Raw genomic sequence first — 15,127 nt, 5'->3', positions numbered from 1 at the left:
ACTCTACCCACATTTTACATAAGTGCAAGTCAGCCTTGGGTTTTTAAGGGGTTGTCATCTAGGTTTTTCTCAGAGAATCCCAGCCTCGTTATGTTGGCCATTGGCAGCTTCAGAAGCAGTTACCATGCTGCCTTCCTTTTGATAGAGTTGGGAAGCTGGTAGTTGTCATCTGTCCTGCGCTGACACAGCCCACAGCCCTCTTCGGTGACTGGGGTGCAGGGAAGGCGGCCATGATTCCAGCTGCTGGTGGCAGGAACGATTGCCAAGACCCTTTACCTCCAGAGGTAGTCGAAGCTTGGGTCGTTGATGAAAGCTCCACCTTTGAATTCGACTCATAGATCGTGTATTGGGACCTCCTCTAGACCCCAGGCCCCATGATCCTGATTGTAGCTCATGCTTTTTAACAAATTTGGTAATGAAGATTCTGTGTTGACAGTTCCAGTGAAAATGGCGGGGTGCGGGAAGAAAGGACAGACCCACTTCTGAAAGAGCCAAAGGGGAAGCATAGGGGCCTCGTAGGCACTATTGTTTGATCCTGGTTCAGAGAACCGGTGGTGGGAAAATGATGTTAAAGAGCCCTGCTCTGGGGGAGCCCCATCCAGTTCGTCATTTCATCCTTTGGGCCTTTTTCAGGTCAGCCGTAACTTTGAGCTGGTCGGACGGGTTAACTTGGATCAGTTGGAACAGATGAAGGAAAAAATGGAGAGCTCCAGCAGTGACGATGAAGACAAGGATGAAGAAATGAACAGCAAAGCTGAAGACAGAGGTTAGTCTCCTCCCTGCCACCTTAGTCCCGGGAGGCGGGAAAGAATGCTCCTTCTTAGTTAAGTAGCAGAACAGGCTTAAGAAACACTTCAGAGACAATGTCTTTGAAAACTATTACCAGCTACAGAAACTCCAAGGAAGACAGACACATTCTCTCTAATTATAGACACATGTTTGTTAGAAAATCTATGGCAGTAATTGTTTTTAATAAGGAAAACTGGTGTCTAGGGAATCTTCAGAATAAGGACAGGCTGGCAGCAAGACTGATAACCCTGTAAAACTGTCAAGAAATGAGAATGAACTTCCGATTGAAAGCTTGTTTAAGAGTTGCTGCTGCTGGGATACCCACTGCTGGGGTTCAGTGGGGAAGCTTATAAAGAGCAGGAGAGAGACCCCAGCTTTCACTCTTGGGTATTTACAGGGCATACTGGGGAAAGTTTCACGGTGCTTTTGTACTATTTTGGCCATCTCCTGTAAGTCTCTAATTTTTTTTTCAAAATAAAGAAGTTTTTAACAAGTGGATTTAGTTGTTGACATGCCTTTATGGGATCTGCAGTTAAGAAGTTTTCTGTGTTGTTCAACATACAATGTTATGGAACTCCTCAGGCTGTGCCTATAAGAATGTAGATTGGGCTATGTTACCTTAGTTATTTCAGATATATCAAAAGCACGTGGATGACACCAACATCATAAATAAACATCATTTATTTAGCACAAAGAGAAGAATAGTATTAGTGACCATTGTTGAGACTCATTCTCTGCTAGGCTCTGCCTTGGTAGGTTTTAATATCACCCTTTTTAAAAAATTTATTTAATCTTACGTAATGCAGAGAGCTCTACAGTCAGCCTGCCTGGGTTTGGCTCCCAGTTCTGCTACTTACCAGCTGTCTGACTTTGGGTAAATTATTTCATCTGCCTTATGCTTTTAGCATCGATAAAATAGTAATAAAAATAATATCGCTGTCAACCTCATAGGGTTGTTCAAAAGACGAAATTAGATGAGGCACCTGACATCTTCTGTCTAGTTCCTGCAACATGAGATTCACCTAACAAGTGATAATCCTGCAAGGCAGGTGATATTATTGTCATTTCACAAATGGGGAAATATGGGCCAAGAAAAAGAAGAGCTTGTCCAAAGTAAGAAACCACCGAAAGTTGGATTTTGGTCTTCTGACTCCAATGCAAAGACTTTTACTCTACATCCCCATCCCCCAACCCCTTGGCAGTGGAATGTGCTTCATGGAAGGGAAGCTGGCGTAAAGTCTGTGGATTCAGTGGCTTTGGGGGCACCTTATTCTGAGGGGCACAATGGCAAAATGTCTTTATTTTTCCTGCTTTGTTTCCAACTGCTTGGTTAGATGGTCAGTCTGCAAGCTTCAGGAAGCCTGCTGCTTGGTCAGTTCCCTCCGAGGCTCTCCTGTTCTTTTCCGGGGTCTCCTCTCTCCTTTACGCAAAGCAGGGTTCCGATTTGGCCCTTGAACCCCCTACCTGGACAGACAACAAGGATGGCCAGCCAAGGGGTGCTAGCTCCTCAAAATGCCCATGCCCACTGCTCCATCTGAAGAATAAATCGATCTACAACAGCCTTCTGTCTCTTTAGGTTGAATGCTTCCTGTAAAGCTACAGCTTTTATTGGCAGGGCCTGGATTTACCCACTCCTTCTAAGGAAATGCTGTGATCTGAGAAGCATGGCTTTTTTTTTTCTTCGTTTGGTTTTTGTTTTTGAACCATTATACAAATATCATTTTCTTCGTGATGGGTTATTAACATCTGTGCACCGTTACCAGAATTCTCCGGGAAGGAATGCTTTTGACATTTTTGATATGGGGTACTAAGTCTCCTTTTTTTTCTTGCTCTGTGCTCTTTCATTCCTCTTTAGGAAATAAGTTATTCCTTGGATATTATTACTTTTTAATCTCTGAAGCTGAACACACATGATTTTAGAGGTTACAGGCATTGCAAAGGCAACACCCTGTCTAGTACTGTACTCCCTGTGACTCCAAAAAAAAGAACAGCCGAGAAAATCAGAAGGAAGAAAAGATGGTAGTGTGGGGCACCTAGCTAATTTCCCTTCCTTCCTGAAGGCTTGGCCCCCTTCCTCAGCAGCCCTGTGGCATCACACCAGCTCGGTTGGACTGGAAAGTACTTCATGGTCTCCAACTGCTCCTCCCTGGAAAGTGTGGTGTCCACAGTCATGAGCCCTGACCACACGGGGAGAAAAAAGTCCTCCGGGTGGAGAAGCAAGGCTGCCTCTGCAGAGGGTGGGGATTTACAGGGGAAACTTCCAGTAACGTTCATGGGGATTACAAGCCTGAACCTTCCCTTCCCCCTCACGGTCCTTGAGAGAACGGCCTCCTTTGTCCCATCTCCTTTTCTCCTTTGAATAGACCTAGAATCAATTTTCCACCATCTAGGTATATTCTTGCCAAGAAGGAAGGACACACAATAGCCTCGGGGTGTGCTTGCCAGACGTCCTGTCTTCTAGGAGCAGAGAGCTGGGGGTGGCTCCAGCCCAGCAGTCGGGGCTGATGGAGAGTGACGTGATGTATGACATCCTCCTCTGGGCACGAAACTTAGCCCGAGCCACCGGGAAGGAACAACGGCTAGTTTCATGTTTCCTGAGGGTAGAGGGGCACGTGTGCCAGGAGCCATCCCCCCACCTTGGCCGTTTAGACTTTGATCAGGCACACTCGGTTCATGCCCTTGTTCCTACCCGACTCCCAACATCCTTTCCAAACGAGAGCTGAAGAGATGTCTGCCTTGTGGCCCTGCCGAGGACACTCCAGAGGAATTTTAAAGAGAAGAAACCAGGCATGAAGAAATCAGAATTAAACCAAGCAGCATCCTCCCCGCCCCACCCCCTCTCATTATGCAGTTGGGGAGGAGTCAGGAAGGCGTTCTGTTGATTTCTTGCCCAAGATAATCCCTGCTAAGGAATTAATGCGTAGAGCAGATGGTGCTGTCTCATTTCCAATGAAAAGAATCAAGGAAGATAGTCTGTGCAATTATTTTTAATGGCTTGTGTGGTGATCTTCGTAATTTGTGAGAAAATGGTTCATCTTTTGTTAAAACTGGCCCCATTCACATGGCTTTTTGTGCTGAAGATTAGGCAGCTCAGAAACACCTCTCCTGTTAGGGTCGTCGTGAAGATTTTATATGACAAGGTATCTCAACCGAGAGATGTCTCCTTTAACATCTTGTCGATACCAGCTCCGAGTGACCAGATACGTAATGGTTATCAACATTACACTGTGTGCTGCCCTCGCTTTGCCTCGTGGCTGCGGAACCATCTAGGTTTTGCTGTTTATTACCCACATAAAGATTTGGCCCTTTGTGGTATAAAGAAAGACTTACGGGCTTGGGACTCAGGAGAACACAAAGGCCATATAAGCTCCCGTCTTTGAGTGTGCCAGGAGGAGTGGCCTGTAAACAATTAGCCAGCCAGTGCACATTTATCAAGCCCTTAGCATGCGCGCACACCATGGAGAAGGCAAAACCACTACAGTCAGTATATGATGTTTGCAATACACCTGTCCAGAAAGGTCTGCTTATCCCCGCATCCACCAATGCCACAGATTGCAAAGGAGATGTCGGGCAGCCAGCCAGGATCCCTCACTAACTGAGGACAGATGCCCATGTTCCAGCCCCCAAGTGCCCGGGAGTCCAATTCAAGCTAGGTTCTTTGCTTGTAGAACTCGTTCAGTGCCTGTAACACCCCCGAGATGGGTTGATTATGACATCCATGGCAGACGGCCACAAGTTGTGAACCTTCAGCCTTCCTCGGAACGAATCGAAACCCTGAAGTCTACCACCTGTAACCTGGTCCATTCCATTGGGTGGCCTGTATTCTTTTTAGTGAACAGAGATAAACCTGCATCAGATGGAAAATGAGCAAGTGCTAAGCTGTGAGGCACTGATAGAGGACATCATAGATTAAGTAGGAAAAAAAACGCTTGGGTGCCTTTGAAATGGTCAGAAGGGGCTCTTCAGAAGAGAAAGACACAGATTGTGATGGAAGCGGTTGGGGAGGTGAAGAAAAATGGGGAAGCTTGGGTTTCAGAAACCAGGAGCAGTTCTTGAGACCTATTCGGGAAATGCCCTTAGGGGAAAAGTGGGGGAGGAGAAAGATTAAGAAATCTGGAAATTGCTTTTCATGAGTGGCTTTTGCAAGTAAAAGTGGGAAAGGGCACTCCCTGACAAACCTATTACCTTGTGTACTCTGCCCTGTTTCCACAGCACCCCGGTACCACTTGTGCTTTCTCCTCACAGATCTTTTGAGATTTTCTGAGCGTGGGGCTGCTGTGAACACGGAGAAGCGTTTCCCATGTGAATTCTGTGGCCGGGCATTTTCGCAGGGCTCCGAGTGGGAAAGGCACGTGCTGAGACACGGCATGTGAGTTGGGCTGTCCCGAGAACTCCTTTGCCCAAAGTGGGAGGTGGGAGCGAGACCCGGGTGTTTTGTTGTTGCTCCCCTGACAGGGCTTAGACCCCTGCCCCATTTCCAGGCTGTGGGAGGAGAGGCCGTTGTGAAGGACCAGGTTTCTCCTTTCCTGTTGGTTTTTCCAGTGGCCACCTGGCCACACATCAGAGGGGGAGAAATTAATCCCCTCTCCGAGCCCACATGCAGAAGTGGAGTGTTTTCTCCAACCATGAGCACCCCTCCAGCTTCCGTTAGCGTGATGCTGTCTGCTAGAGCATGGACCGGGAGCCGAGAGGCCTGGCTTTCGCTCCTGTCTGGACTGACCCATCACTGAGTGACCTTGAGCCATCACTGTCCTGCACCTCTTGGTGCTGTTACCGGCCTGCCTTCAGGACAGAGCCAGCTTCCACCTGCCTTCCAGGTAGGTGGGAGCACACCTGTAAAAGACTTAGAAGACCCCGGAAGATAAAAGCAGCCTCTAGATAAGACACTTAGTCCACGAGACACCGAGAGAACCCAGGATGTGCAGTCCCTGGACCCTCAAGCATCTTCTTGACCTCAGAAAATAGAACTCATCTTCCCAAGACATGAGTCCCATCTTCAGGTTTTTGTTTTTTGTTTGCTTGTAGGATTTGTTTTGGGATCCGTCCATTAAATCTTTAGGGCCTGAGTTGCTCTGTTAGTCTTAAATATAACCAGTCTCCAAGCTTCTGAGTTCAGCCCATGAGTTTGAGCGTAAGACAATTCTTGCTATTAACACATACGACCCAGTAAAGAGGTGGCATAAATCTGTGTTAATCTGGAAATAAATCATGCCATAACCAAAACATAGGCTAATAGTGGAAATGTTTGAAGGTTCAAATCTTTAATAATATATCACAAATATATGGCCTTAGCCTAACACACAGCAAGGATAAATTTCTTGCCATTTAGTTGTATGTCCGTGGCATTTGTTCAAAGGAAACCCCAAGGTCTTTTAGGATCAGGGATATGTAAGGACACAAGTCCTTTTGCTTTGTTAGGAAAAATATATTCCTATCCTTTCTTTTCTGTAAATGTTGTTTTTTATTCCCTCAGGGCTTTGAATGACACCAAGCAGATGAGCAGAGAAGAAATCCACCCAAAGGAGAGTGTGGAGGACAGTATTAAGATGCCGTCCATAGAGGAAAAGGAAGATGACGACACAATTGGGATAGACTTTTCCTTAAAGAATGAAACAGTAGCCATCTGTGTGGTAGCTGCCGACAAATCTCTCCTGGAGAATGCAGAGGCCAAAAAAGAATAAGCGTTTGGTGAAATTCTTAATCAAACCTTACTTGAACAGTGATGAGAAGGTGGGAGGGCTGGCTTGGGTTGAGAAGGGAGGGACAGGAAAGTGAAGAGAGAAACAAAAGCTGCTTTTTAGGACTGAACAATCTATTTTCAAAGCACTGGTACCTGTGTGAATGAGTATGTAAATTAAAGTTATTTAAATGGTTGGAATATGTGGCTCCTTTTCCATCACTGCATCTTTTCTTCTGGATCTCCATCATGGAAGTTCCATTTGTTGTGGAATACGGAAGCACCTGCCCTACACACAGCTCTGCGGGAGGTCTTGGATGGTCTTTGGAGAACAGCTCCGCGACAATAGAAGACTTCTCCTAGGGGAACAACTTTTTGACGCACACCTTTCAGTGCGTTTTTCTAGTTTTAATACCTTAAGCTTTTTCAAGACCTAACTGCAGCCGCTTTGGGAAAAAAAAAAAAAAAAACAGAAAACAAAAAAAAAAACTGCTTTGCATAAAACAGTCACCTGTTTCCTAGTACCTCAAAATTAACCAAGGGAATTCTCTGCATTTGTCAGTACTACCTGCCGTCGTTGTGGTTAAATGTAGAGAGAACTGCTGGGCAAGATGGTGAATGGAGAAAAAAAAAAAAGAGTTTTAAAGAAAGGAACACAAATTGTGCTTAAAATCCCCATGTGGGTTTTATTTCTTAAAATACTGTGATTTTTTTAATTATTTTAGTAAAAAACAAAACAAAAAAAAGAAACAGACTTTAATTATTAGATAACTGTTTGTGAATTGTCATCCTTTATTCCAGGTAAGCTGTTTATTAGTGTTCAACTATAATTTAGAATTTGGTAGATTCATGTGAGCTAATTTTTAAGGTGATTGTGGAGTTTTGTTTGCCACGTGTTTATTTTCTATCAATTCGAGTGTTACAAACACAGCACAATTCAGTTTTTCATATAAATTGTTTTTTTGTGTGTGTGTTGTTATCGTTGTTTCAATTGGGGGGCAAGGGAGAGTTAGTTTTCTCCGTGAATAGGAATTTTTTTTTTTTAAAACATGGAAGTAACAAAGAAGTTAACTTTTTTTTCTTTTTTAATTTAACTGAAGAACCAAACTTTCGGCAGAGCTATGCAGGTTATGGGCCAGACAGGAGGCCCTTTTCACCCTTTTGTTGCTTGTCAAATTAACACATTCTCCGTCTCACACAAATAATTGCTGTTAGGACGAGCTGGCTTTTGTGTGTGATCTTAAAATCTGTGTTCTGTTTTTATTTGAATTGTGTTGGGGGGAGTTTCTCATTTATTTGGGGGGACAGGGGAGGTACAAGAATCGCATCCCTTTGGAGAGAGTGGATGTGAAATACTTATATCCTACAAGGAGCCTGAAGAACTGCTTTGTTATTGTTTGTTTCTTAACTCTAGCTGCCAGCTGCTCTGTTTCCCCCATATTAGGTTTTACAGGAGTGCAGCTGCTTAGACTAAATCTAAGTCTACGTTTATAATATGTTCTGATTGTGAACAAAGGGTTTCGTTCCAAAAGGTAGAAAAGAACTTTCACTGAAGCCTAGGTTTTAGAAACGTGTGTGTGCGGATGCCTGGCTGTGTGTGTGTATGTGTGCGTGTGAGTCCTTTGGTTTTCATGTTTTGTTTTGTTTTGTTTTTTTTTACTTGGAAGGGTGAGGGGTGGGGGGAGGGAAGGAAGGGGAGGGGATTTGCTGAGATGACAGTGTCCCACACAGCTTCAAATAAAATCCATGGAAAGATGTTGCATTTGTGGAATAAGTGCTTACTTGAAAGGCATGTTTTTCTCTTATTTTCTTGCTCTTAAGAATTTTTGTTTGTAAGGTGTTTATTTTAATTTAATTTTTTTTTTTAGGGATGGGGGCCATCATGTGGAAACCAGAAAGTGGGGAAGGTGTGAACTACTAGACAAAAGATTCATTTTGTGTCCATATTTGTTTTTAATTGGCCTCATTTCAAATGTATTAAACAGTTCCATACCTGGATTGGGTGTTTGTAATGGTTACCAAAAAAAGAAGAAAAAAGAAAGAAAGAAAGGAAAAAAAAAAGAAAATAATTGTGACATGCTTTTATCACTACTTTATTTTTCAAATAACATGTAAATATTGTAATCCATTGGATTTTGTTTTGCTAACCTGTTAATAAAAATATGGGACCATTATCCTTTTAACAAGACTAGAATGTCATTTTTTTTTTTTTCAAAACGTATACCTGATATTTTGTGGCCGCACATTTTGGATGCATTATTATAATTCTGTTGACTGTAATGACATAGAATTTACAACTTTTTTTTGTTTGTTTAATTTATACAGAGGACATTTTTTTTCAGAGCTCAAAAGGAGAAAATAAATAGCAAAATGCTAACCTGTTGACTCCAATAATCAGTGTTTCCCAAAACTTGATAAAAGATGGGGAGATTCTGAGTCCTTGAAGCCAAGGGTTAAAAAAAAATAAAACACGAGTAGGTTATTAAAGTTGTTTGCAACATACATTTTGTAATGAAATGTGAGAAATTAATAAAGAATTTTTTTCACATGTGTCTATGTGCATCTATTGTAAATCATTTAATAAAAAAAGGATCACAGATATGAGATGTAGAAATACTATAGTAGTGCCTTTCAATGTATATACAACGAGAGAGATTTCAAGGCATTGAATCTACACCAATATGGAAAGCGAAAGCGAAATTAAGGTGAGATGTGAGCTGGGATTTTAAAACATTAATAATGTTTCTGTATCAGGTATTCATCAGCACCTGGGGGAATTTTACGGAAAGAATGTTTTCCATCACAAATTGGATCAAAGTGGTATGTAAACCTTCAGGAAGGGGAAGTGCCAGAAATTAAACTTCGTCTGGGGACTGTGAACCCATGAGCACAGTCATTTTAAACTAACCGTATGCAAGTCAAACTGCTTGAGAGAATGCACTTTACAGTGTTGCTGCACTTGCCTCTTGAAAGCCTGAACCTAAAATGATCTTACTGTGTATTCTGCAGCAGTAATTATCATCATAAACTTATGCTTTGAGTTATCCTGTTATAAACCAAAGGAAAAATTAATAATCATGAAACCTAAAATTAAAAATTAAAATCAACAGCTTTGATTGTTATACTCAGAACTGATTTATACTCTGTCTTCAGTAGTGTTAGAAGAATGGTTCGTGCATAATTTGTCCAGAGCTCATTCTAAAAACTTGGCCCGCACCCTTCCTTGCTTTCTTTATCCCCTTTGCCAAAGGGAAAGCTTTTAAGAGACTTCCAAAAGCATGTACTACACAATTAGATAAATCAGGACCAAAGGGCATATGAGGATAGAGTAGCAAAATTGATAATGAGAGAGGTCATAAAAATGTGTACATGAGGTCATGCACAAGCTGCGTATTTGACTGCGCTTCCTGGTAGGCAAGGCAAGAAAGGTCAGTAAGAATCACATTCTTAGTAAATTTTTTTTATTATCAAATGCTCAAGAGCTCATAACTTTTTCCAGCACTGCAGGCTGAGAAGTTACTCCTGTGTGTTTTCATAAAGAAGAGAAAAGGACAAAATGGACTTGCCTACTATAAAACATAGCCATTCTCTTTTGGCCTCCATCAAGCATTTAGTGAATAATGTTTTATTGAGTTCATTCCTAACCCATACCCCCACTTTGTTTGATGGAAAGGAAATGGAATTTAATGATGTATTAGTTGTGGTAGGGGCTGCAATTGATGGCTTACCACAATAAAGGTTTATTTCTTACACGAATCTTCAGGAAAGATCAATGGGTTGGTCTTTCAACTGGTGACTCAAGTTCCTCCACCTGGTGATGCTGCCATCGCAACACTTGATCCCGGAATCTGCTGAGAACATGGCAGTGGTCTGCCCACACTTAGATGCCTCATCCCAGCACACCTCACTCCCAGTCACCTCATGAACTAGACCTGGTCACAGCCCATTGGACGTGTGTGAGTGCCACAGCCTCAACCACAACCGGGAACCAACAGAGAGCTCTTGTGGAAGTAGAGGAGATAAGATCCACTCCCCATCCTTTGGAGAGCACAAGATGTTCGTCCCATCACCCATACAGTTAATCCATATTTTTTGAGCAAATACAGTCACTCCTCATTATTTGCAGGTTCTGTATTTGCAAATTCGCTACTTGCTGAACTGTATTTGTAACCCCCAAATCAATAGCTGCACTGGTTTTGAGGTCATTCACAGACGTGCACAAAGTGGTAAAAACTCGGACTCACCTGAGACACGTGTCCCCAGCTGAGGGCAAACAAGGCAACACTCCGCCTTCTTGTTTCAGCTCTCATACTGCAAACAAGTCTCTTTTTCCCTGTATATTTAGTGTCACATTTTTTGCATTTTTTGTTGATGATTTTGCTGTTTAATATGGTCACCAAGCATAGTGCTGAAGAGCTGTCTAGCGTTTCTAAGCGCAAGAAGGCCATGACATGGCTTATAGAGAAAATGCGTCTGTTACATGAGCTTCGTTGTCATGAGTTACACTGCTATCGGCCATGAGGTCAATATCAATAAATCAATAGTATATTGATCAATTGATGACAGTGTTGTGACCAGAGGCTCTCAGGAGCATAGCCCTGTATTCCCCCTAGGAGCGACGGGTCAGTTTTTACAGCTTCATTGTTCGTGCCTACTGTATAGAACATAGTACACAGAATAACGACAAGCGACTTTATTTAGTGCCAGCCACTGTGCTAGGAGATGAGGATGCAACACTGAACAGGACAGACGGGCCTTTGCCTTCTGACAGCTCACAGATAGTGAGTATAGGCACAACATTTGGAGGAGTGACTCCACCACCGAAGATGCTGTGGCTTGACAGAACCATTGCCTTCCTGCTGTCAGGCTTTGCACCTCTGTGTTGAAGCTGGCAACCGTGAGGAAACATGCCTTTTGACAGCGTGTGCGTTTCCTCAATCTACCTAAAAGCACATGTTTGATTTAGGCATTTCTAAAACTTAGGGAGGCATATATGAAATTGGTTCCTCACAGATGTTTGGTGAGTCTTTAGCCCTAAGCCTAACAAAAGTTACCAAAGGATCTCTTTGTTTCCCTTGCAGCTATCCACAGGGGAACATGTTTAGTGTCATAAAAGAAACCCTGTCTTCCTCTCATTTGTACCAAATGTCCCAAGGAGTAGAATCTTAAGGACTGGGGAAGAATTTTCCTTAATTTTATTTTTACAACTTATGTGTGCAGTTATTTAAGGAATGTGGCCCCGTCAGAGACATCAACATAAAGTCACTCTAATCCCACCACCAATATCTATACATTTGGGGATGTTTTCTACACTTGCACCCAATATCCATCTCCCCTATTTTTCTCACTAACAGAATTGAACTCTGACCTTAACTGGAGTAGTAATGTACCCAACTTTAAAAATAAATTCCCAGGAAGATCTGAGAGCAGAGATATGGATGGACATTTGCACACTGGTGTTTATGGAGGCAGTATTCTTGATTTGCAATGGGTGAAGGTAGTCTAAAGGTACACCGACTGAAGAGCAGAATGGTGAACTATGGTGTATGCATGCAATGGAATATTGAGCAACTATGAGAAAGAGACATGCAGTGAAGTGAATGATCCTACTCGAAATAGACAGCATTTTGAGTAAAGTACGCCAGAAACAAAGGCAAACACTATAATGCCACACCAATATAGACTAACTACAATGTGTAAACTCAGAATTGAATCTTAGAGTACAGCCTATCAGGGAAAACAATTATTGCAATGGCCCCGAGATTGTAAGCTCTTACAGCAGTCACACCTATTCCTGAATTACGATGGCTATCTCCAAACTCAGATGTTGATCCCTTGGTATATAACCTGATTGGTCTCTGAAACACTGGGTGTCTGTATAACACCTGAAACTCAGACCTAGAGCTCGGCAGATATGAATGTCAGTATTAACACATACAGCAACTGTTTTTTTAAAAAAAAAAAGCTGAAAAAGAGCCCAGACTTCAACTAGAGATATGAATGAAGCAGTTCTGGTTAAGACTAGGGCAAATCGGGCCAAAGGGTAAAGGTTGAAACTGACTGTGTGTTAAAACTTCAACTTCCATGTGAGACCAAGGGAAGAGATGTTTATTTGGTGCAGGATCTATATTTTCTAAACAATATAACTTCTAAAGTCAATTTGTTCAAACACCACAATTACATGGAACTTTGAATAGGAAGTGAGATATGGTAGGTTTGTATAGGTTAGAGTGAAATAGAAACAAATCCCAAAGTAATTTGGGCAGAGAATAAAACTATACATGCAGGGCCCCCCTGAGGAGCTGGGGGAGGATGTGGAGGTGTTGGACTTCCTCACCTGGATTGTTGCTGATGTTCTCACAAATATTGAGGACTGAAGCCTTGGTATGCTGAGCTCTGTATCTTGGGGCTTGCCCCTGTGAAGCTAAGCCTGCTTATAATTGTGCCTAAGAGTCTCCCCAAGTACCTCTTTGTTGCTCAGGTGTGGCCCTCTCTCTAGCTAAGCCACCTTGGCAGGTGAACTCACTGCCCTCCCCCCTACTTTGGACCTGACTCCCAGGGGTGTAAATCTCCCTGGCAACACAGGATATGACTCCTGGGGATGAATCTCAACCTGGCATCATGGGATTCAGAGCATCTTCTTGACCAAAAGGGGGATGCAAAATGAAATAAAGCTTCAGTGGCTGAGAGATTTCAAATGGAGTCGAGAGGTCACTCTGGTGGACATTGTTATGCACTATATAGATAACACTTTTTAGGTTTCAATGTATTGGTATTGGAATAGCTAGAAGGAAATACCTGAAACTCTCAAACTCCAACCCAGTAGCCTGGACTCTTGAAGATGATTGTGTAACAATGTGGCTTACAAGGGGTGGCAGTGTGATTGTGAAAACCTTGTGGATCGCACTCCCTTTATCCAGCGTATGGTTGGATGAGTAGAAAAATGGGGACAAAAGCTGAGTGAAAGATAAGGTGGGATGGGGGGGATGGTTTGGGTGTTCTTTTTTACATTTATTTTTTATTCTTATTCTGATTCTTTCTGGTATAAGGAAAATGTTCAAAAAGAGATTGGAGTGATGAATGCGTAACTATATGATGGTACTGTGAACAGTTGATTGTATGCCATAGATGATTGTATGGTATGTGAATATATCTCAGTAAAACTGTACTTAATTAAAAAAATAAATTCCCTTGCAGCTAGGAGTAGCCATGGGGCACAATTCCGACCAATGAAATATAAGCAGAGGTCTGCTGAAAATTTCTGGTAAATTTTTCCTTTCCTGTTAACAGGATATCACTTTCTTTTCCCATCCTCCTCCTCCTCCTTTTTCTTCTTTCTGGAATATGTTTTGGAATGTGGAGCAGTCATTTTGCTCCCATGAGAGACAATTGAGAGGGTACAAGCTGCTGCAAAATTTCTAAAGGATGATACTGGCAGATGAGTAAGTTGAAAGAGGCTGGCTCCCTGAAGGCATCGTAGGTGTATTGTGGGAGACAGGACTAACTTGACCTGAATTTCTTGTTCTGAGGTGGGAAGTTTCCAACTGCTACCAAGAGATAACCAAGGCAATTTCACTGCTGTTGCATTCATTCATTCTCTGAGCCAAAGGCCAACCACCTTTGTCAAAAGATTCCAAAAGCAAACATCACATGGAAGACTTTCTGCTCTACATTGACTGAGCTTGGGCTGGTGAGTCCTAACAGGCCTTTGGAAGAGGGAATTTGACCCTCCATGCTCACATTTATATCAAAACTGCTAAGAGAAGGACTATGAGGTGGGATATATGAGTAGGTGGGATAGATAAGGACCACACTGACCTTCCTATCAGCCTCAAGTGGAGAACAGAAAGGAAACAGGAGAAGTGGTGGAAGTCCCCAGTAAGTCTCCCTGGTCAGTCCAAGGATGTGATAGGGATGAGAACTGCATCACAAAGGGCATAAGACACCCTGAAGTATCATGTTTACCATTTCCAGAAAATGTCAGTTCCTGTCCAAACGCCCCGTGTTTGCACATGCCAGCCCCCTCCGGAGGACTGGACTCCTTTTCTCTGCTAAAACTACCTGCTCTTTAAGGTCACACTTCCGATGTGGTCCTCCCTGACAACTGGTGTCACATGATATCGACTGTCAGTCACCCTAATTATCACCTATCGCCTATTCTAATGAACACTGATTTTCCATAAACTGCTCCAAGTACTTCATAGACATCATCTCAACCAACCCTTATATTCGAATTTCCTAGGGCTGCTTGGTGGCTTACACAACAGAAATGTATTCTGACAGTTGAAGAGGCCAGAAGTCTGAAACCAAGGTGTTGACAAGGTGGGTTCTCTCTGGAGGCTCTGAGGGAGAGTCCATTCTTAGCTTCTGGTGGCTGCCCTCAACCCTTGGCATTCCTTGGCTGGTAGACACATCACTGCAAACTCTGCTCCATCTTTGCATCACCTTCTCCTCTGCATATCTGGCTTGTCTCCCCTTTGCTCCTCTTAGAAGGACACATTGCTGGATTTAGGACCCACTCCAATCCAAGATGATCTCATCTTGAGATCCATAATTACATCTGCAAAGACCCTTTTTCCAAATAAGCTCACATTTCCAGGTTCCAGGAGGACTGTATTTTGAGAGACCACCACACGACCCACTACAATTCTCCTAATCCAG

At 42.9% G+C, this 15,127-nt stretch overlaps 1 protein-coding gene across 9 annotated transcripts in view; it reads left to right on the top strand.

Annotated features, from left to right (window-relative positions):
* Window positions 1-9,012, top strand: part of ZNF462 (zinc finger protein 462) — a 128,620-nt gene extending 119,608 nt beyond the window's left edge. For 5 of the 9 annotated variants that reach the window (XM_037851241.1, XM_037851244.1, XM_037851242.1 and 2 more), the window contains 3 exons: window positions 634-766; window positions 5,002-5,158; window positions 6,263-7,433. In XM_037851241.1, coding sequence (XP_037707169.1) covers window positions 634-766; window positions 5,002-5,158; window positions 6,263-6,470 — 498 coding nt within the window. In that variant the 3' untranslated portion in view covers window positions 6,471-7,433. Of the gene's footprint in view, window positions 1-633; window positions 767-5,001; window positions 5,159-6,262; window positions 7,434-8,334 lie in introns of those variants that run through there. The other 4 variants (XM_037851246.1, XM_037851245.1, XM_037851243.1 and 1 more) reach the window with 2 other exon arrangements.
* The last annotated feature ends 6,115 nt before the right edge of the window (window positions 9,013-15,127 follow it).

This window comes from Choloepus didactylus, chromosome 10, assembly GCF_015220235.1.
Source record: "Choloepus didactylus isolate mChoDid1 chromosome 10, mChoDid1.pri, whole genome shotgun sequence".
Classification (NCBI taxonomy): Eukaryota; Metazoa; Chordata; class Mammalia; order Pilosa; family Megalonychidae; genus Choloepus; species Choloepus didactylus.
The sequence above is the reverse complement of the archived record's forward strand: the minus strand, read 5'-3'. Positions and strand labels throughout refer to the sequence as shown.